At 42.5% G+C, this 22,011-nt stretch overlaps 1 protein-coding gene across 4 annotated transcripts in view; it reads left to right on the forward strand.

Annotated features, from left to right (window-relative positions):
- The window catches only part of PRTFDC1 (phosphoribosyl transferase domain containing 1), a 114,274-nt gene extending 99,236 nt beyond the window's left edge, over window positions 1–15,038 (forward strand). Inside the window, exons 5-9 of one of the 4 annotated variants that reach the window (XM_010356250.2) lie at window positions 5,226–5,243; window positions 6,641–6,723; window positions 8,225–8,271; window positions 12,187–12,263; window positions 13,758–15,038. In XM_010356250.2, coding sequence (XP_010354552.2) covers window positions 5,226–5,243; window positions 6,641–6,723; window positions 8,225–8,271; window positions 12,187–12,263; window positions 13,758–13,805 — 273 coding nt within the window. In that variant the 3' untranslated portion in view covers window positions 13,806–15,038. The remainder of the gene's footprint in view (window positions 1–5,225; window positions 5,244–6,640; window positions 6,724–8,224; window positions 8,272–12,186; window positions 12,264–13,757) is intronic. The other 3 variants (XM_030941359.1, XR_004060144.1, XM_010356251.2) reach the window with 3 other exon arrangements.
- The last annotated feature ends 6,973 nt before the right edge of the window (window positions 15,039–22,011 follow it).

Below are 22,011 nucleotides of genomic sequence, written 5' to 3' on the forward strand. Positions count from 1 at the left end.
AGGTTGGGGTGGCTGTTGCAATTTCTTAAAACAAGACAATAATGAAGTTTGCTGCTTAGATTGACTCTTCCTTTCATGAAAGATTTCTCTGCAGATTGTGATGCTGTTTCATAGCATTTTACCCACAGTAGAACTTCTTTCAAAATTGAAGTTAATCCTCTCCAGCCGTGCTACTGCTTTATCAACTAAGTATATTTAATATTTTAAACCCTTTGTTGTCGTTTCAACAATGTTAACAGCATCTTCACCAGGAGTAAATTCCATCTCAAGAAACCACTTTCTTTGCTCATCCATAAGAAGCAACTCCTTATCTGTTCAAGTTTGATCATCAGATTACAGCAATTCACTCACATCTTCAGGCTCCACTTCTAATTAGGTTCTCTTGCTATTGCCACCACATCTGCAGATACTTCCTCCATGAAAGTCTTTTTTGTTGTTGTTGGTTTTTTGAGATGAGTTGTCGCTCTGTCGCCCAGGCTGGTGTACAGTGGCATAGTCATGGCTCACCGCAGCCTCGACCTCCCCAGGCTCAGGTGATCCTCCCACCTCAGTTTTTGTAGAGACAGGGTTTTGCCATGTTGCCCAGGCTGGTCTCAAACTACTGGGCTCAAGCAATCCACCCCCCTCGGCCTCCCAAAGCGCTAGGATCACCTGCAGCAGCCACCACCCTCGGCCTCTCCACTGAAACCTTGAGCCCCTCAAAGTCAGGCATGAGGGTTGGAATCAACTTCTTCCAAACCCCTATTCATGTTGATACTTTGATCTCCACTCATGGATGACGAATGCTCTGAATAGCATCTAGAATGGTGGATCTTCAGGTTTTCAATTTACCCAGATCCATCAGAGGAATCACTATCTATGGGCAGCTATCACCTTACAAAATCTATTTCTTAAATAATAAGACTTGAAAGTCTAACTGACTCTATGGGCTGCAAAATGGATGTTGTGTTAGCAGGCATGAAAATAATCTTTGTGTAAACATCTCCATCAGAGCTCTTGGGTGACTAGGTAGATTGTTAATGAGCATAGTATTTTGAAAGGAATCTTGCTTTCTGCACAGTAGATCTCAAGAGTGGCCATAAAATATTCATTTCAATAAACTATGCTGTAAGCAGATGTGCCTGTATAAACAGGCTTTGCTACTCCATTTATAGAACACAGGCAAAGTCGATTTCACATCATTCTTAAGCACCCTAGCATTTTTGGAATGGTAATTGAGCATTGGCTTCAATTTAAAGACACCAACTACATTAGTCCCTAAAAAGAGTCAGTCTAGGTGGGGCGCGGTGACTCACGCCTGTAATCACAGCACTTTGGGAGGCCAAGCGGGCAGATCACCTGAGGTCAGGAGTTCAAGACCAGTCTGGCCAACAGAGTGAAACCCCTTCTCTACTAAAAATACAAAAAAAATAGCAGGGCATGGAGGCGTGTGCCTGTAATCCCAGCTACTTGGGAGGCTGAGGCAGGAGAATCGCTTGAACCCAGGAGGCAGAGGTTGCTGTGAGCCAAGATCATGCCACTGCACTCCAGCCTGGGCAACAGAGCAAAACTCTGTCTCAAAAGAAATAAAATAAAAATAAAACAAATAGTACATTAAAGATCACTATCCTAGATCACCATAACCACAATGACAATGAAAATGTTTGAAATATTGCAAGAATTTCCAGAATATGACACAGAGACACAAAGCAAGCACACGCTGTCAGAAAAACAACACCAATACATGTGCTCAACACAGGGTTGCTGCAAACCTTCAATTTAAACACACATACACACACAGTCTCTGCAAGGTGCAATAAAGAGAAATTTGGGAGACCAAGACGGGTGGATCACCCGAGGTCAGAAATTCAAGACCAGCCTGGCCAACATCGTGAAACCCCATCTCTACTAAAAACACAAAAATTATTCATGCATGGTGGCGCACACCTGTAATCCCAGCTACTCAGGAGGCTGAGGCAGTAGAATCACTTGAACTAGGAGGCAGAGGTTGCAGTGAGCCAAGATCGTGCCATTGCTCTCCAGCCTGGGCAATAGAGGGAGACTTTATCACAAAAAAAAAAAAAAAAGAGAGAGAGAGAGAGAAACGTAAAAAACAAGGTATGCCTATACAGCAAAAGAGACTGTTCTAAATTAAAAGAGAAGGGAAGATCCAATCCATGGTATAGGTTGGACAAACCAGCTACAAAGGCCATTTTAAGGAAAACTGGGGAAATTTGAATATATAGTAGGCTTTATGTGATGTTAAGAAATTACCATCATTTTTGTTGGATGTTATAATATTTTGGCTATACATAATAAAGAATGCCATGATAGATTTAATCTATTTTAAAGCACAGAAATATTTTTAAATACTTTAAACAGTTAAGCATGTATCAAAAATTTAGGAAGTCTTTAGACTTTTCTGGTTTTCAAGTATTCTATAATGTTTTATATTTATATATTATAGAAAGTACAAACTTTATTTGACAGGTATATAATTATACATAAGGAAATATATGCACTTTCTATAATAAGAATAAATACACGGCTGGGCACAGTGGCTCACGCCTGTAATCCTAGCACTCTGGGAGGCTGAGGAGGGAGGATCACTTGAGGCTGGGAGTTCAAGGTTACAGGGAGCTGTGATCAAGATCCTGTCTCTACAAAAGAAAAATAAAATTTAAAAATATGCGGCCGGGCGCGGTGGCTCAAGCCTGTAATCCCAGCACTTTGGGAGGCCGAGACGGGCGGATCACGAGGTCAGGAGATCGAGACCATCCTGGCTAACACGGTGAAACCCCTGTCTCTACTAAAAGTACAAAAACTAGCCGGGCGAGGTGGCGGGCGCCTGTAGTCCCAGCTACTCGGGAGGCTGAGGCAGGAGAATGGCGTAAACCCGGGAGGCGGAGCTTGCAGTGAGCTGAGATCTGGCCACTGCACTCCAGTCTGGGCGACAGAGCGAGACTCCGCCTCAAAAAAAAAAAAAAAAATATGCATTTATACTTAAACTCTTTTTAAGAAACAAGCAACCTAGAAGTCAATAAATGATTTAAATGTTTTTAAGTACAGAAATAGCTATATGAAACATAACAAAATCTATTTTTTAGAAATAAAAAAGTAACAATCAGAAAAATAGTTAAAAGGCTTAAAAGTGACTGTCTCTGGGAAACAAAATTGGAAGCGAACAGAGGTGAAGTGATGGAGGGGTGTTTTTCTTTTAAAAACCTTTCAATCTATTTGATTTTTTATTTTTTTTTGAAATGGAGTCTTACTCTGTTGCCCAGGCTGGAGTGCAGTGGTGCAATCTTGGTTCACTGCAACCTCCACCTCCCGGGTTCAAGTGATTCTCCCGCCTCAGCCTCCTGAGTAGCTGGGATTACAGGCACCTACCACCACACCCAGCTAATTTTTGTATATTTTAGTAGAGACAGGGTTTCACCAAGTTGGCCAGGCTGGTCTCGAACTCCTGACCTCAGGTGATCCACCCACCTCGGCCTCCCAAAGTGCTGGGATTACAGGCGTGAGCCACTGTGCCAGGTCATGATTCTTAAAGTATTGTATAAATCATAGAGATAAATGAAAAGTCATCTAAAGAAAAACACCATTACATTGAAAGAATAGTCTCACCATTTAGGGATGGCATATTAACACAGTCATATTTTAATTTGGTGGGGCAGCATTGACATGTCACTACTAATCCAATTAATCGGTCAGTTTTAACTCAGTAATAAGTTTAATCAGTTGTTATTGCTTTATTCAACAAATAATTATTGAGCACTTATATGCAGGCATTATGTTAGTTTCTGGCAATGCGGTAGGAATCGAGACAGACATGATCCCCACCTCATGGAGATCAGAATATAGTGGGGAAGACAGATATCAAACAAGAAATTAAAATGCAGTACAATCATTGTGTATTAGTCCTTCCTCACACTGATATAAAGAAATACCTGAGACTGGGTAATTTATAAAGAGAAAAGGTGTAGTTGGCCCTCAGTTCCGCAGGCTGTATAGGAAGCATGATGCTGGCATCTGTTCTGCTTCTGGGGAGGCTTCAGGAAACTTAACATTATGGCAGAAGGCAAAGGCAGCCGGGTGTGGCGGCTCGTGCCTGTAATCCCAGCACTTTGGGAGGCCAAGAAGGGCAGATCACTTGAGCTCCTAAGTTTGAGACCAGCCTGGCCAACATGGTAAAACTCCATCTCTACTGAAAATACAAAAATTAGCCAGGCGTGGTGGTGCACAACTGTAATCCCAGCCATGTGGGAAGGTGAGGTGGGAGAATCGCTTGAACCCAGGAAGCGGAGGTTACAGTGAGCGGAGATCGCACCACTGCACTGCAGCCTGGGTGACAGAGTGGGACGCTGTTTCAAAAAAAAAAAAAATTATAGCAGAGGCAAAGGGAGAGCAGCACTTCACATGTCTGGAGACAGACATGCAGCAAGAGAAAGAGGGGGAGGTGTCATACACCTTTAAACAACCAGATTTCAGGGCAACTATCAGGACAACACCACCAAGGGGCGTGATGCTAAACCATTCATGAGACCCACCCCCGCGATCCAGTCACCTCCCACCAGGCCCCGCCTCTAGCGCTGAGTATTACATTTCAGCATGACATTTGGGCAGGGACACAAATCCAAACCATATCACGGTGTTCTTAGGGAAGAGGTAGAGTAATGCCTTGAGAGCTTGTTACAAGGAATCTGACCATCTCACTAAAAATACACACCAGGCACCTCCCAGTCCTTTCTCTAGCCTACCCTCTTCATCTAGGTTGGCAATCCAAGAGGAAATCCCGAGTCCCCAGGGATTTTGGTGGTCGTGCAAGAGGAAGGCTGGCACAGCTGAACCCATGATGCATTTACCAAGCACGATCTCTGTTAGTGATGCAGTTCATGTTGCATTGTTTTCCTGGGAAACTCTCAACAGGCTTTACCTCCCAGGTGGGGGTGGGAGGCCCTTGGCAGAATTACTGAGAAGGGATGACTTTATGGAGAGCTCGTCAGACAGGTCTAACATAAGCTTGCTTCTAACCTAAATATAGATACTAATATTGCATCACCAACTAATTCCGGAGGACCTATTAAAATGGATCTGGAAAACCTAGATCACCTCTAGTCCTTTGAATTGGATGGGGAAGGACTGTCTAAGCAAATTGTGAAATTCTAACTAGAAGCAAAAAAATGTGTGTATCCTGTGAGTCAGATTGGCATCACATTCTAAAATACGGGTTTTGTTTATTTCAGAATGTTCTCATTGTTGAGGTAAGCTGGCATTTCCTTTCCATACTTGGAGGTTGAAAGACTCTAATGGTGAGTTTTAAACTGTAAACCTTGTTATCAAATTGACCAAGGATTTCTTGAGCTCCCACTGGGTGCATGCTCTCCAAATTTACTGAATAGGGGCCAAATAGCATCCCTGATTTCAAAGAATGTAGAATAAGAGCTTTGCAACAATATTTGTGGACGACTTTGTCCTTTTTGTGTATCCAGTTCCACATATCTCTGTGGTGATTCTTATACTTATTTGTGAATCAGACAAGTTTAAAGAAGAGGAAACTAGCTCACCAAACCAAATTCATTTCACAGTGAAACCAAGGTTAGAACTCTGTTTACCCTGAATTCAGTGTTTTTGCTAAGGACCTCTGACGATTTTGAGAATTCTCAAATACTTTCAGCATCAAAATCATAAACACAATCAATTAAAAATGGTGAGCTATGGGGAAAGCTATGGTTTTGTTTTTTTTTTTTTGTTTGTTTGTTTTGTTTTGTTTTGTTTTACTTTTGTTTTTCTGTTAAAAAAGAGAACGTGGGATCCCTATGGCAGTAGTGGACTAATACAGCAAATGGCCACGTTTCCTTCAGGAGCACGCTCGTCTCATCAAACAGCAAAAAATAGGGAGCTATTTTCAACCTTTTGTTACACAATTGCCTGTGTGCGCCATGTGTATCTGGAGCTCTTGCTCAGTATAACCCATGGAGTAGACCCTCTAACCAAATGAATTGCCCAACCCTGGTTACATTCAGACCTGTTGTTTTGATAATCAGCTCGTGACAGCTGATTCCTGTCCTTAGGACAATAAATCGCCGCTGCCCATTCTCCTCTAATTGTGCAGCAGCTCATCAGTGGAGATGAGCCCGAGCTCACTGCAGCCGTGGACCCTCAGAATTCACAGGCTGTCACCAGCTGCTGTCCAGACACCTCTCACTTCCCAGCCATAGAATGCCCTATTGAGTGGGGGAGGACGAGGGGGAGGCATTTATCCATTCAGTGTATTCAGATGTACATATCCATGAAAATTCATGTGCCTTGTATTGTGTTGCATAACCTCAGGGCCAAATTTAGTCCTTGAATGTGCATACGCGAGTCCAAATGTACTCAATGAGGAGTCCCACATGCTGTCCAACGGCTAAATTTGGCCCTTCAGCAAAGCTAAAGGATTCAAGGAGGAAAGAGTCTCCAGTAGATTCCCCAAAACTCAGCTTCCAGAAAAAAGTGCCTGTCTAAATAAAACATAACCAACTCCTCCTCCTACTTTGGCTCCAAATTGGATGGCATTTTTAATTACGATGCATTATTAATCAGGAGTATCTCCCTGGATGAAAAGTCTGTTGTGCTGCTCAGATGCACTTTGTTGAATTTATCTGTCCTTTCTGCAAAGGATGTCGTCGGAACTGGGAGGACCATGAAAGCACTACTCAGCAATATAGCGAAATACAAGCCCAACATGGTTAAGGTAGCCAGGTGAGTTGGACATTCATAGCACGGTGATTTCTGGTTTTCCAAGCAAGCCCAAAAGGTATGCTAACACAGGATGCTCTTTCCAAACAGTATAATATATTCCAATCTAGTGACCTTTTCCCCTGGGGTATTACAGTTTGACCACACTGAAAAGCAGCCCTTGACTGCTAGCCTGAGAGAAGAAAGGGAAGAAGACGTGCTTTGCCATGTTTCTGAGTTCCTCTTTACTGCGCCTCCATTAGCTGTTTCCAGGAGCAGCTGGATGAGCCCCCGTGCAATTGCTCTGCTCCCTTCATTTTTTTGTTTGTTTGTTTTGAGACACAGCCTTTCTCTGTCGCCCAGACTGGAGTGCAGTGGCACAATCTCAGCTCACTGCAACCTCTGCCCTCTGAGTTCAAACAATTCTCATGTCTCAGCTTCCCAAGTAGCTGGGACTACAGGCACCCGCCACCGTGCCTAGCTAATTTTTTGTATTTTTAGCAGAGATGAGCTGGGGTTTCACCATGTTGGCCAGGATGGTCTGAACTCCTGACCTCAAGTGATCTGCCTGCCTCAGCCTCCCAAAGTGCTAGGATTACAGGCATGAGCCACTGCACCTGGACCTTTTTTTTTTCTTTTAACAAGAGACAGGGTCTTGCTCTATGATCACAGTAGTGTGATCATAACTCACTGCAGCCTCAAACTTCTGGGCTCAAGTGATCCTCCCACCTCAGCCTCCTGAGTAGCTAGGTGCAGCTATCCCCTTTTTTGTTTGTTTGGTTTTTTGTTTGAGATGGAGTCTTGCTCTGTCACCCAGACTGGAGTGCAGTGGTGCAATCTCAGCTTACTGCAACCTCAGCCTCCTGGGTTCAAGTGATTCTCTTGCCTCAGACTGCCATGTAGCTGAGACTACAGATGCATACCACCATGCCCAGCTAATTTTTGTATTTTTAGTAAAGATGGGGTTTCACCATGTTGGCCAGGCTGGTCTCAAACTTATGAGCTCAAGTGATCTGCCCTTCTTGGCCTCCTAAACTGCTGGAATTACAAGCATGAGCTACCATGCCTGACCGACAGCTACCTTTTTTAAAAGTTTTTTATATTTTATCTATTTTTTGAGACAGGGTCTCACTCTGTCACCTAGGCTGGAGTGCAGTAGTGCAGTCATGGCTCACTGCAGCCTTCAACTCCTGGGCTAAAACAATCCTCCCACCTCAGCCTCCCAAGTAGCTGGGACTACAGGCAGGTGCCACCACACCCAGCTAAATTTTTTTATTTTTTTGTAGAGACAGGGGTCTCGCTATGTTGCCCAGGTTGGTCTTGAACCTCTGGGCTCAAGTGATCCTCCCACCTTGTCCTCCCAAAGCACTGGGATTACAGATGTAGGCACTGTGCCTAACCTGCTCTCTTCTTGCCACAGTAACAAAATATGTATTTCAACTACATATTTTAATTATGCTTGATTCTATTTACAATTCATAGAGATTTGATTGGGTTCACTAAAGCATGTCTTTTTTAATGGTAGTTTGTTGGTGAAGCGAACACCCAGAAGTGACGGCTTTAGACCTGACTGTAAGTGATTTTTAGTTTTTTGTTTGTTTTGTGCTTGTGGTATTTCATTTTATGTTTAAGAATCTTTGATTTCCTATTTGACAGCACTGCAAGTGGAGTTGAAACTGTGTAGGGCTGATAGTCCCACAGATTCCTCATGGTCTTCCCCACCTTGACAGGGAAAACAGAACCCTTTAAAATGAGGGTCTTCAATGTTCTAATTTGCATCTTTCACAGGAACTCTATTCCGTGCATTGGGTATTTTTATTTGCATGTTTCACACAGCACCTTAACTACAGAGAAGTCAGCTGAAAAGTTTCAGGGAGTAGAGGAAGACCTGATCCCACTGGACTGACTCAGACACATAGGATCCCTGCCTTGGCCTCTGTTCTCACCAGTCAGACAAGGAGAGGTGCTATGGAGGTTTAAAGGGAGTCTCATGCCATCATCCGGAACTATTACCAGACAATGCACAATGGTGACCTTTAGCAAGCCTGAATTGTAATGCACAAAAGGGGAAATCTAAGACAGCTCCCCATCACCTCCAAACCAAAGCTCCGAAACACAGAGAATTAGCAGAGGAGGTATCTCTAGATAGCATCTTCACACTTGACTTCAGATGTGTGTTCTGTAGGGCTTCCTCATCTAGTACACTCCTCCCTTCTCCCAACAATAAGCCTAGTTCTAACACCAGGAAGGATAAACATGCAGCCTGATTATTTATTATTCTAACACTAGAGGCGAATTTTTTTCACTTGCATAGGCAGACTTCAGCTTGCTTTTTATAACTTACATTTGCTCCAAAGTCCCTGGGATAATTTGGCTACAGTTCTCTTCAGCAAGCTGAACAAACATTATCTAAAGAGAAGCACAGTATGGATGGGTGACATGCCAGCGACATTTAGCCAGTGACTCTACATTCTAAAAACAAGTTTCATTCCTGTGCTGGATGTGTTAACTCTAGACCATGTCAGTTCTGGGCAGAAAGACCCAATCGCATGTTCCCATCTATTACTAGTATCAAAGGTATAATCTGGATGTAGTGAAGGTTGCTTGAGGTTACTTAGCAGAAATTGTCTAACAAAATAGTACAGGATACTCACTGTATAGATAAGATTTTAACTGAAGTTGAAAAACATTCACTTCAAACATATCCAATTAATGACAGATTTCTTATATCACTTATAATAACAGCAATAAAATAATAGCAGCTAACACTAGGAAGAGGTTGTGATGTGCCACACACTGTTCTAAGAGCTATACAGAGATTAGCTCCTTTCATCCTCACAATAGCTCTCTACAGGTAGGAGTTGTTGTTATACCCATTTTACAGATGAGGAAATACAGCACAGCAAGCTTAAATAGCTTGCCAAAGTTATGTAGCTGTGAGTGTCAGACCAGTATTAAGCCCAGGCAATCTGGTTTCAGTCAGTGCCCTGAGTCTTCCACTACATCTTCAAGTAACATCTGCTATGGCAAATGTAAGTGTAGGAGCTGCCCACATTTACCAGCTAAGGATAGGTCACTCTGATTCATGATTGTCCTGCTGATCCATCATCCTTTTATTCTATGACATCTCAAGGTTTGGCCTTCTAAATAGGCTTTGGGCTCTCATTTTCCCAGTGTGAGCTGCCCTGCCTAATGGAAGGATTGGATTGCTCCCTGTCAAGTCATTATCACAACCCTGGTTACAAACAGGGTTTCTTGGGATTTGCTCATATTATTATTATTATTATTATTATTTTCTTTAAAATGGAATCTGACTCTGTCACCCAGTGCAGTGGTGCGATCTCGGCTCACTGCAACCTCTGCCTCCCAGGTTCAAGTGATTCTCCTGCCTCAGCCTCCCAAGTAACTGGGACTACAGGCACAGGCCACCATGCCTGGCTAATTTTTGTATTTTTAGTAGAGACGGGGTTTCGCCATGTTGGCCAGGCCGGTCTTGGACTCCTGATCTCAGGTGATCCACCCACCTCGGCCTCCCAAAGTGCTGGGATTACAGGCGTGAGCCACTGCACCCCACCCTTTTTTTTCTTTTTGAGATGGGATCTCACTTTGTTGCCTAGGCTGGTCTCGAACTCCTGGCCTCGAGTGATCTTCCTGCCTCAGCCTCCTGAATAGCTGGGACTGCAGGCGCACGCCCAGCTTCGTATTCTTTTAGCTAGCTCAGAATCTCTGTTCCTTCTTTCTCTCTGGATTTATGAGGCTTTGTACTTTGTGTTCCTTTCTCCTGATTGATTCTTTCTTTTATGCTCAGTGTCACTGCTGACCTCTTCTGCTCTTGCTTCCCCTCTTTGATTCTTTTTTTCAAGAAACTCTGCGGTTTGGAGGAATCAAGCAGGCTTCCTAGCAAGGGACTGCATAATGCACCCCCCTAGTAAATAAGCCCCACACCTCCAGTACTTATTTTCCTAGCAAGGGACTCCATAATGTAACCCCCTAGAAAATAAGTACCTCCAGTCCTTTCTGTGAGCAGGAACCAGTTGTTTTCTTCTTGGGAAAGCATTGTTGGTCATAGTCACTCTGGAGATAACTTTGTCCGAGCTATACACCCACTGGCTATACCCAAGTACAGTTCCATTAAAAGTAAGCAAATATATCTCTCACCTATATTACTGTAATAACAAATTTGTAAGTTTCCAAAACACTGAAAAAAATTTGAAAATCTTTGGACTGTGCACCTTTATTCTGTTTCAAGACCTCTGAAGAAGGAGAGCTATTGTCTATTCCTTAAGAATTCTCTCCAATAAATATCAGCCAGGCGTAGTTGTGCATGCCTGTAGTCCCAGCTACTCAGGAGGCTGAGGTGAGAGGATCACCTGAGCCTGTGGAGGTAGAGGCTGCAGTGAGCCATGATCACACCCCTGCACCTCTGCCTGGACGACAAAGTGAGACCCTTTCTCAAAAAATAGCCAGGTTCAGTGGCCCATGCCTGTAATCCCAGCACTTTCGGAGACTGAGGCGGATGGATCACTTGAGGTCAGGAGTTCGAGACCAGCCTGGCCAACATGATGAAACCCCATCTCTATTAAAACTACAAAAATTAGCCAGGCATGGTGGCACACGTCTGTCTTCCCAGCTACTCGGGAAAATGAGGCAGGAGAATCACGTGAACCCTGGAGGTGGAGGTTGCAGTAAGCCTAGATCGTACCACTGCACTCCAGCCTGGGTGACACAGCGAGACTCGATCTCAGAAAAAAAAAAAAAAAGAATCCTTTCTGATAAAAAATCATCATCTTTTCAATGAATTCTTCTTTTGCTTATCATAAGTACCTTGCACTGTGCTTAAATCCACTTCCTCTCATTCTGCCCTCAATAGAGAGCTCATTAATATCCTCTGCATCACAAACCCAAAGACCAGCATTAACGCAACCTCCACATTCTCTTCCTCAAGTTGAACAATCCTGTTGCCTTTCATCTTGTGTCCTGGCTTTTGCTTTCCAGCCCTTTAAACAGCCGAGACACTGAGTACAGCGGGAGAATTGCTTTCCAGTTGCTGTGGCCCACACACCTGTTCACATAATGCAGCATCGTAACGCCTTCTGCTTGAACTTTCCTTTGTGTTGTTGAGAATGTTTCCTTTGGCATCGTATCACTGCATATTGCTTGCTTTAGAACACCAGGGCCACGTGACTCAATTATGCATATTTCTTGTTATGCACCGGGCTTCCTGAGACATTTCTCAACTCTGCATGCTAGATCAGTCATTCTTCATTGTAGGTTGGCTTGTTTGCCTTGCCTCTTTCCTCCCGAGTAGTCCTTCTGGTCCAGGTCCCTCTTGGGCTTATCCTATGCATTGCTCACCATTTCTCACTCCCTCCTGCCTCAATGTAAGGTCCTCGAGTTTGAGTGCCGACAGCAGCATACGGTGACTTGCATTTATATAATCTAAATTTTGTTCCTTTTTTTTTTTGTTCTCTTTCTCTCTCTGCTAAGATGCTGGATTTGAGATTCCAAACTTATTTGTGGTGGGATATGCCTTAGATTACAATGAATACTTCAGAGATCTGAATGTAAGTCTTGCATGCAAATCCCTAACCTCCCTTTTTATAAGAACTTAACCATTTAGAAAAGTATTGAATGCATGTTAGTGATGTCTTCTATTGATTCAGTATCTTCTATGTCAGGAGTATGGTGAGCACATTGCATCCATACCCCCAATTAACTCCCACTACTATTCTACAGGGTAGGTATCAGGATGATGGAGGCAAATTATGATTATCTCTATTTCTTACTAAAGAAATAGGAAGCTAAAAGCAGAACTATGGTTTGACACTGATTCTTCTCCATAGTCATTGACTGTGCTCAACCAACCATAACAATAGCTAATATTCTATACACTGATTTGTGTCAGTGCTTGAACTCTAGCAGGTTTCAATTACAGTGGCATGCAGCTCATAACTCTTCCCTCTTTGGGGGAAATGATCTCACCACACAGACGTGGACCCCCAGTGTGGACCCCAGCTGTGTGACCCTGACCAACACTGCATGATCTAGAGGTAGACAATTTACCCAAAGTGGACCAATCAGTCTCTCTCTCCTGGGAATCAGAAACTTAAACCAAAAGTCACAGAGACTGAGTGTGTTCAGACCTCAGCCACTAGGACAGCAGTGCCCCAGAGAGTATCCATAGCACCATGGGTGAAAGTCTCTGGAACCGCCCTTGTTCCTGCCTTCTAGTTGGTTCATTGCCCACTTCCTCCTTGGATTCTGAGAGCTACCCCAGTATTCCACCAATAAATTTCCCCTCCCCCTCTTTTAAAGACACGGGGTCTCACTCCAGGGTCTCACCTAGGCTAGAGTGCAGTGATGCAATTAAAGCTCACTGCAGCCTTGAACTCCCAGGCTCAAGCGATCCTCCCATCTTAGCCTCCTGAGTAGCTAGGACTACAGGCACACACCACTATGCCTGGCTAATATTTTTACTTTTTGTAGAGATGGAGTCTTGCTATGCTGTCCAGGCTGTTCTTGAACTCCTGGCTTCAAATCATGCTCCCACCTCAGTCTCCCAAAGTGCTGGGATTACAGACAGGGGCCACTGAGCCCAGCCAAATCCTCCTTTTTTGCTTACATTAGCCTGGCCCCATTTCTGTTGCTTTCAATCAAAATATTCCTAACCCTTTGCTTGTTGCCCAAAAAGGGTTGAATAAGAGCCCATGTTGCGCTTGCCACTGTTATTTCTCCATTCACCCAAGCAGTTGTCATCCTACCAGTAGGAGACTTCTGTTTCTAGCAGGGCTAAACATGCTGCTCCCTCAGCATTTCTGGGTTTTAGGGACCTGGGGAGCCAGATTCAGTATAGGGCTCCAAACTAAAACCACAAAGGACCTTTTGTCAAGCATTTCAATGGATCTCTTTAGATTTTACCCACACATATAAATACACACATTTATATTTAAATGATCAATAGCCAATTACAGGATGGCATTCGGTTATTACTGCATCACACTTTCTGTGTCTCAGATTTTGTTAAGAAACTGATGCGTTTAAATCCTTTGTTGTTTCAGCACATATGCGTCATCAATGAGCACGGTAAAGAAAAATATCGAGTCTAAAGACAAGAATTCTCACCACTAAAGTCCCAGATAACATCATACTTACGCCTGTTCTCGGGAAGCCAGCTGTCAAGTTTGTCTCCCCAGGCATCTTCACTCAGCAGGATATAAAAGAAAAAAAATGTTCAAATGAGAGAGCGTTCTTTTCTGAGGTTAATATAAAGAGTATCAAAGGTTCTTAAGGGAAAGAAAGCAGTGCTTTTATTTGACTTGTTCCAAATTAAACACTCCGCCTTGTGACTCAGCAATGCTATCTACCTTCACACTCCTGAGCTCCGCCTTCCTTTGTTTTGATACAGTCATTATATTGGATTACTATTCCCAGGAATACCCCCACCTAGTTACTCAAATATTTTTCACTTAACTTTTTATACCCTTATTTTGGTAATATGCTTACAATATTAAGAAGCTGGGGACCTTTTTTTAACTGAAGGCTTGTGTCCCCTATACCGGGAATGCAACTATCAATGGATTCCCATATTTTAAAAGGAGGGAAGGGGACAATTTAATGTAAATTTCTGTGTGTGCATTTCTGACAGGCCGTTATTATCTGCTTTGACACAGCCTTTCTGAAACGCAGTGTACAATGAATCTTAATGATGTTATGAAACCAGCTTTGCTCAGGGCTCTTGATTGGAGCTTCCGGTATGTGATGACGGTATGTCATGTATGCATGGATGTACTCAACTGTGTTTAATACTCTGAATTTTAATTAGAAAAAAACACAATAGCAGCAAGGCCCTGGTTTCTAAGCTGTATCCTTTTATTCATGTGGGACATGAGCAAATGGCAGAATTAGGGGCGAGTGCTTTCAATGCTCGAAACTAAGCAAGTATAAATTTTTCCTCGTATTTGCATGGAAGGAAAAGACACCGTTATGCCCTGTCCTAAACGTGAAGACAAAGGTTGAATTTTTTAAAAAAATCTTTAAAAGGCTGATCGCAAAATGCAAGGTGCTACAGGAAACAAGCACACTTAAAGTTTTTTTCTGAATAACATTTTTTTCCAATTTCTTCATTTTATGAGACATTTCCTAATTTATGGGGATTTTAATTGAAAATAAACTTGAGTCCCAATAGAGCTGTTTTTTTCTCACTTCCTAGAAAATGCAAATGCAAAATAAATAACTAAGCAGCTTTTGTTTGGTTCTGAACCGTATGTGGCGTATTGTTATTAGGTTCTAGCTTCCTTTAAACTAATAAAGAATAAGAAAACTTGTTATGTTTTATCACTGCTTACTGTTTTTCTTCTGCCTTCATATTTTTAAAATACTTTCAGCCATTAAAATGTATGTGAGTCAGTAGCTTAAGTATACGACTGCATGTACCTATCCTGCGGCTTTATTTTTGTTAACTTGGATTAAATCCAATGTATGCACGAGTATAAGCAAATGATTAAGCTGGGCTAGATCTGCTTTTTTTTTTTTTTCCTCAAGCTTGTTTGTAAGAACAAGGAATTTTAGTGTAAAAGAAGATTTTCCTGCATATCTTTGTTTCGCTCAGAGAAGAAAACAAGCCACACCCAAATATCCCAAGGGATAATTCAGCAAAAGGAATCTCTTCTAGCTTTGTTTCACAGAAGCATTGGTACCCAAGCTTAGATTTCTAATTGTGTCTTACTGGCGAATTTCTCGAAATATCAAAGTTAATATTCTGAACATAGTGTTTTTTTCACAATGCCATGTTTATGTGAGAAGACCTAGAAAAATCCAGGCACACATTTGGTTTTAAGTGTAAAATTATCTGTAAAGTATACAATATGAAAATGTTTTCTTAAAAACGTTGAATTTTAGTAAGCATCAGTATCCTTTCTGAGGACAGTCTGTTTACTCAAATTACAAAGGAAATTTATCTACTTCACAAGATTGTGAGGACTTGTATGGTTAATGCTGAAAATTCACTAAATATACAAGAAGTTTAATCATGCTTGCAATTTTTTCCTACCAGACAATACTTTGACAGTGATATCCAAGAAAAGTCATCTTGGGAAAAATAGCATTTCCTTTTCTCTTGCAAAGCTCCTGTCTAGTTAATACCACTGAGTTTATTCACTCTAAACCAAAAATGCAAAAGCTTATTACTTGATTAATAACAAATCCATTATTAATTTAATGTTCCAAAGCTGATTTGTAAGGAGGAATATGTGTGAGTACGCGTGTGTGTGTGAGCGTGTGTGTATGTGTGTGTGCGTGTATTTCATTGGGAAGTCTGGATTCAGTTATAATCAACATAATTAGTAATACTTTGGGATTTTCCAAACAAATTAGAACCCCTCATTATAAATTGGTCCTTTCTTACAGGGACTGGAATGTACTCATTGTTGACCCACAGACCCTCTAGATATAAACGACAAATAGTCAAATTCCGACGTACCTCGTGTAATTTTTGCATATAAGATGGTGTGCCATGTTTCAGGCCTTCCGAGACTGTGAAAACAGTCTTTCAGAGTACAGTCAGGCATTTGCCCAGCCTCCTGTGAAATCAACTTGTGTTTTCCCAATGGAGAGAAAAAGCAGGCTATCCCACGTCTAGAGACCTGGTGTCATGGAAATATGCCCTCCCTTTTGTCATAGAGGGTAGTGTGTTCTAGGAAGTTGAAACCCCAAACCATACTCTCCACCCAGTTGTCTGACTAATTTGGGCAAACTTAGCATTCAGGAGTTTCACTGACTTTGCTATCATGAAGCTCCTTTGCATCCCAAGATGACACTTGCGAGCTGGTAACAAGCCAGTTTCAGGAAGCGAGGAAGGGGATCTCAAGAGGGGCCTTTTCATGCTGCTGAGGGGAGGTGTGCAGAAATAGGAAGAGGGTGTGCATGGAGAGGGCTGCATTGTTTCTTGGCCAGTTGTACACCCATGGTGGCTTCTGAACCCGGTACTAAGAGGAAGACTAAGACACCAGCCTAAAGAGCTGCAATCATGGTTATCTTTGTGCTGCATAGTGGAGCTGACAGGCCAGCTGTTCTTCACATTTCATTGAGGAGCACGGGGAAGCTTTAGGGCGGGAAGAAGGAGGAAAGTAGCTCCGTACTAGCACCCCCAAGGGCTCTGCAATTTGGGAAGCACTGTGGACTGGAATGCACACTTCCCAAGATGCCACCGTCCAGAGGCGTCATGAGCCACCGACATCCACAAGGAGACCAGAAGCCACATGAGAGGAATGTTGATGGACAAGTTCCAGAAAGCTCAGAGCACTCCAGAAACCCAGCTACAGCATCAGGTTGTGCAGCCTGCACTGCTGGTGCCCTCACAAAGACATCAAGCCAAGGAGAGCCCACACTCCACTTGCCAACTCGTGGACCCTGGCTGACGACTGTATCAGCCCTCAGGAAGAGGTGCCTTTTCCTAAAAAGTATCTCTTTCTAGTGCTCTCAGAAGAAAGAGGTTTTTGCAATTTCTCAGCCAGGAGGAAGTGGCTTTTTAAGACAGGGTGGGGCACTGAAGCCCTCCATTGCCCAAGTGGGAGAAAGAAGCCTGAACTAACATTACTGTGACCTCCTTTGTGTCCAGAGCCTAGTAAGCATTGAGTAGAAAGTAAGCTGTGAGTCAGGAAGGTGTTAAGGTCACTCAAGAAGTCTGGCTGTGAAGAGAAGACATATACAATCATAGCCAGAAGGCTTTTAAAAGATGGGAGATTCCTGTGAATTCACCTGGGAGGAAAAAAAAAGCGAGAGACTTGCGAGTTTTTGTTTGCTGTAGAGAACAGCCACATAAACCAGAGGAAGTGTATTCCTTGTTGACTGGGGGTGGGGGTTGAGGTGGCTCACGTCTGTCTTTTGGAAGCTGAGGTGGGATAATCACTTGAGGCCAGGAGTTTAAGACCAACCTGGGCAACATAGCAAGACCCTGTTTCTACAAAAACAAAAACAAAAAAAAATGTAGTTTTCCAGGGGTGGTGGCATGTACCTGCAGTCTCAGCTACTCAGGGGACTGAGGTGGGAAGATTGCTTGAGCCCGGGAGTTCGAGGATGCAGTGAGCTATGATCACACCACTGCAGTCCAGCCTGGGTGACAAAGCAAGACCCTGTCTCTAAAAAATAGTGAATAAATAAATAAATGTTGTTGATTGTTTTGTAACGAATCATTCCAAAACTGAGTAGTTTAAATCAACAATAATTAGTTACTCTCTTTAATGGTTGACAAGAGCTAGGAGGCTAGGTGAGGTGGCTCATGCCTGTAATCCCAACACTTTGGGAGGCGAAAGCGGGTGGATCATGAGGTCAGAAGATTGAGACCATCCTGGCCAACATGGTGAAACCCCGTCTCTACTAAAAATACGAGAATTAGCTGGGCATGGTGATGCATGCCTGTAGTCCCAGCTACTCAGGAGGCTGAGGCAGGAGAATCACTTGAACCAGGAGGCAGAGGCTGTGGTGAGCTGAGATTTCGCCACTGCACTCCAGCCTGGATGACAGAGCAAGCCTCTGTCTCAAAAAACAAAAAAAAAAAAGAGGAATATAGAGAAGACACACTGGAGGTAGTTTGTTTCTGCTCAGTGATGTCCGCTGCTTCAGATAGAAGACTCCAAGACTGATGGCTGCAACCAAGAGAAATTGAACTGCACAACGTGGCTGCAATTATGTGGTTATTTAAATTAACTAAAGTCAAATAAAATTTAAAATTTACTTCCTCATTCACACTAGCTATGTTAGAACTGCTCAATGGCCTCATGTGGTAGTAAGTTACCAACCATATTGGACAGTGAAGACATAGAGCATTTCCATTATCGTAGAATGTTTTATGGAAAGCTCTAGTCTGAAGGCTTATTTTTGTCTAGTGGTTAATGTTAGCTGTTAGCTGGAACCTTAGCTGAGGCTGTGAGTTGGAACACTAACATGTGGCCTCTCCGTGTGGTCTGGGCTTCCCCACAACATGGTGGTTGGGTTCCAAAGTGGAGGGAGACAAAGAGAAGAAGGAGATGGAAGCCATGTTGCCTTTTATATAGCAGGCTCACTTCTGCCATATTCTGTCAGTCAAAGCAGTTACACAGATTTGCCTGGGTTCAAAGGGAGAGAACACAGACTGTCATCATTTGATGGAAGAACAGCAGCATCATATTGTAAGAACATCAAGTGGGATAACATGTGTATTGGTGGTGATCTACAGAAAATACAACCTGCCACTGAAAAGTTATGTGCCCTGCATATTTTCTCTTTAAAAAAATTATTTTTTTTTATTTTGTATAGAGATGGGCGTCTCACTAAGTTGCCAAGGCTGGTCTCCAACTCTTGGCCTGAAGTGATCCTCCCACCTTGGCCTCCCAAAGCCCTGCACATTTTCTATTAATAAGATCACTAAATGAGTTGATTATTCAGTGATCATGATGTATAATTATGAAAACAAGCCTACTTTTACAGATTTTAAAGAAATACAGAATACTATCTAGAAGATGACAAAAAGAACACAAGAACACCAGACAGTGTGCACACATACATATTTGCCTACTGATAGTGTTTGGAATAGATTATGAAGACATTGAAAGAGCAGATTTAGGCCGGGGGCGATGGCTCATGCCTGTAATCCCAGCACTTTGGGAGGCCAAGAAGGGCAGATCACCTGAGGTCAGGAGTTCAAGACCAGCCTGACCAATATGTCGAAATCCCATGTCTACTAAAAATTAGCCATGTGAGGTGGCACGTGCCTGTAATCTCAGCTACTCAGGAGGCTGAGGCAGGAGAATCATTTGAACCTAGGAGGTGGAGGTTGCAGTGAGCCAATATCATGCCACTGCACTCCAGCCTAGGTGACAGAGTAGAACTTGGTATCATAAAAAAAGAAAGAAAGAGCAGATTTATTTCTAAATGGCTTAAGTTTGCAGTATAAAAAAGTTTAGGAAAATAGATTTTGCTCGTCAAGTGTTCTATAAGTGTGAACTCATACTGAAATTTTAGTAGCAGTTCTGTTTTTATAGAAAGAAATTGCATAATAATTTGGCCAAGAAACTAATCCAGAGTGGAGTTTCCTTAAATACAATAAATATAACTGGGTGAACTGAACTCTATATAATAATATATATACTCTATATAATAATATATATATAACTCTATATAATAATATATATTATATATAATATAACTCTATATATAATATAACTCTATATAATAATATATATATACTGAATATATATTTTTATATATATAATATATATATAATGTTATACCTGGAAACAGTAATCCAGTAATCCTCAGATCAATTAATATAACATTTTTAAAACACCAGATTGACAACTAACAACATGGTTTTACAATGAAAATTGCTCTATCTGATTTATCTAATCTTCTAATATGGAGTGGTAGAGTTGGTTGAGAGAAAAAAGAAATGGATGTAATCTGTCTTATCTTTATTTTAACAAGGTTGTGCCCTGTAAAGAATATTCATCATTGCTTTAGAAAATAACTGACACTACATAGCTACTGGGTGACTGCACCGATCTTTATAGTTGTACTCAGAAGAGATCTGCCCTGAGCATAGCAAAGCATATTGTGAAGGATTCGAGCCTAGGCCCTCAAGCTTGTTGACATTTCATGAGCAATTTGGTTGCAACTTCCATGGATCATGCACTGTACAAAAACTTGACAATACCCTTTTTTTTTCTTTTGAGACAGAGTCTCACTCTGTCACCCAGGCTGGAGTGCAGTGGCGTGATCATAGCTCACTGCATTCTCAACCTCCTAGCCATCCTCAAGCCATCCTCCCACCGTGGCCTCTCAAGTAGCCAGGACCACAGGTGTATACCACCACCCCGGCTAATCTTTAGAAAAAAATTAGTGGAGATGAGGTCTCCCTATGTTGCCCGGGCAGGTCTCAAATCCCTGAGCTCAGGAAATCCTCCCACCTCAGCCTCCAAAAGTGCTGGGATTACAGGTGTGAGCCACCATGCCCAGCCTGAAAACTTAATAACTCTTAATTGAATACTTAGCACAAAATGTTGAGATAGGAATTGGCATCTCCATTTTAGAGATGAGTAAGTGTCAGAGAGATTGAATCACTTACACAGGGTCACACAGCTTTGTTCAAAGACAGAAACTGAACTAATACTGTTGGGCTGCTGAGTTAGTACTCACTTCACCACACAGGACTAAGTGTCATGCACAGCTGGTTTGGCTCTGTGTCCCCACCCAAATCTCATGTTGAATTGTAATTCCTAATGTTGGAGGTGGGGCTCAGTGGGAGGTGATTGGATCATGGGGGTGATTTCTAATGGTTTAGCACCATTCCCCTAGTGCTGTCTCGTAATAGGGTTCTCACGAGATCCGGTTGCTTGAAAGTGCATAGCGCCTCTCCCTTCTCCTTCTCTCTCTTCGGCCATGTGAAGACATGTTTGTTTCTCCTTTGCCTTCTGCCACGAATGTAAGTTTCCTGAGACCTCCCAGCCACACCTCCTGTACAGCATGTGGAGCTCTCAGTCAATTAAACCTCTTTTATTTAAAAATCACCCAGTCTCAGGTAGTTCTTTATAGCAGTGTGAAAACAGACTAATGAAACCATAGAAAGTGTATAGACAGATGTATAGATGACAGTCAGATGAGGATAAGAAAGAATGGTATGGTATAATAGGAAATATATTTGGTCTTTGTCCCAAGTCCCTGGCACAGGTCCTGAAACACTTGAAATGTCCTGAGTGACAGGAGCATCTTTTGTGACTTGTATGAGTTTACGCTAAAGAAATGACTTAGGATGGAGTTGGTCACCAGAAAGACCGAATGATTAGAGGGTTGGGAGTTTCAGACCCTCCCACTGCGCTCCAGAGAGGAGGCTGGGGGCAAGAGATTGACCTTTATAAAAACTCTCAGACAAAAATATTCAGAGAGCTTCCAGGTTGGTGAACACAGTGCCACAAAGGGAAGGCGGCATGCCTTGATTCATATCTTTAATAATCTATCTTTCTTTTTCTTTAATAAAAAAAAATTTTCCTGAGTTCTGTGAGATGTTCTAGCAAATTATGGAAACTTAGGGCAGGTGGGAGCCCACAGATTTGTAGCCAAGTTGAACAGAAGTGTGAGTTACCTGGGGACCTGATACTTGTGGCTGGTCTCTGGAGTGAAGGCACTCTTAGGGAATCGAGCTTTTAAACCTCTGGAGTCTGATGCTAACTTCAGGTAGTTAGTGTTAGAACTGAATTAAATTGTTGGACATCCACTTGGCATCCAGAGAACTGGAGAACTGGTTGATGGAAAGAGAAAGCATTCCAGAAATATTGCACTTAG

This window comes from Rhinopithecus roxellana, chromosome 11 (genome assembly GCF_007565055.1).
Source record: "Rhinopithecus roxellana isolate Shanxi Qingling chromosome 11, ASM756505v1, whole genome shotgun sequence".
In the NCBI taxonomy this organism is placed as follows: domain Eukaryota; kingdom Metazoa; phylum Chordata; class Mammalia; order Primates; family Cercopithecidae; genus Rhinopithecus; species Rhinopithecus roxellana.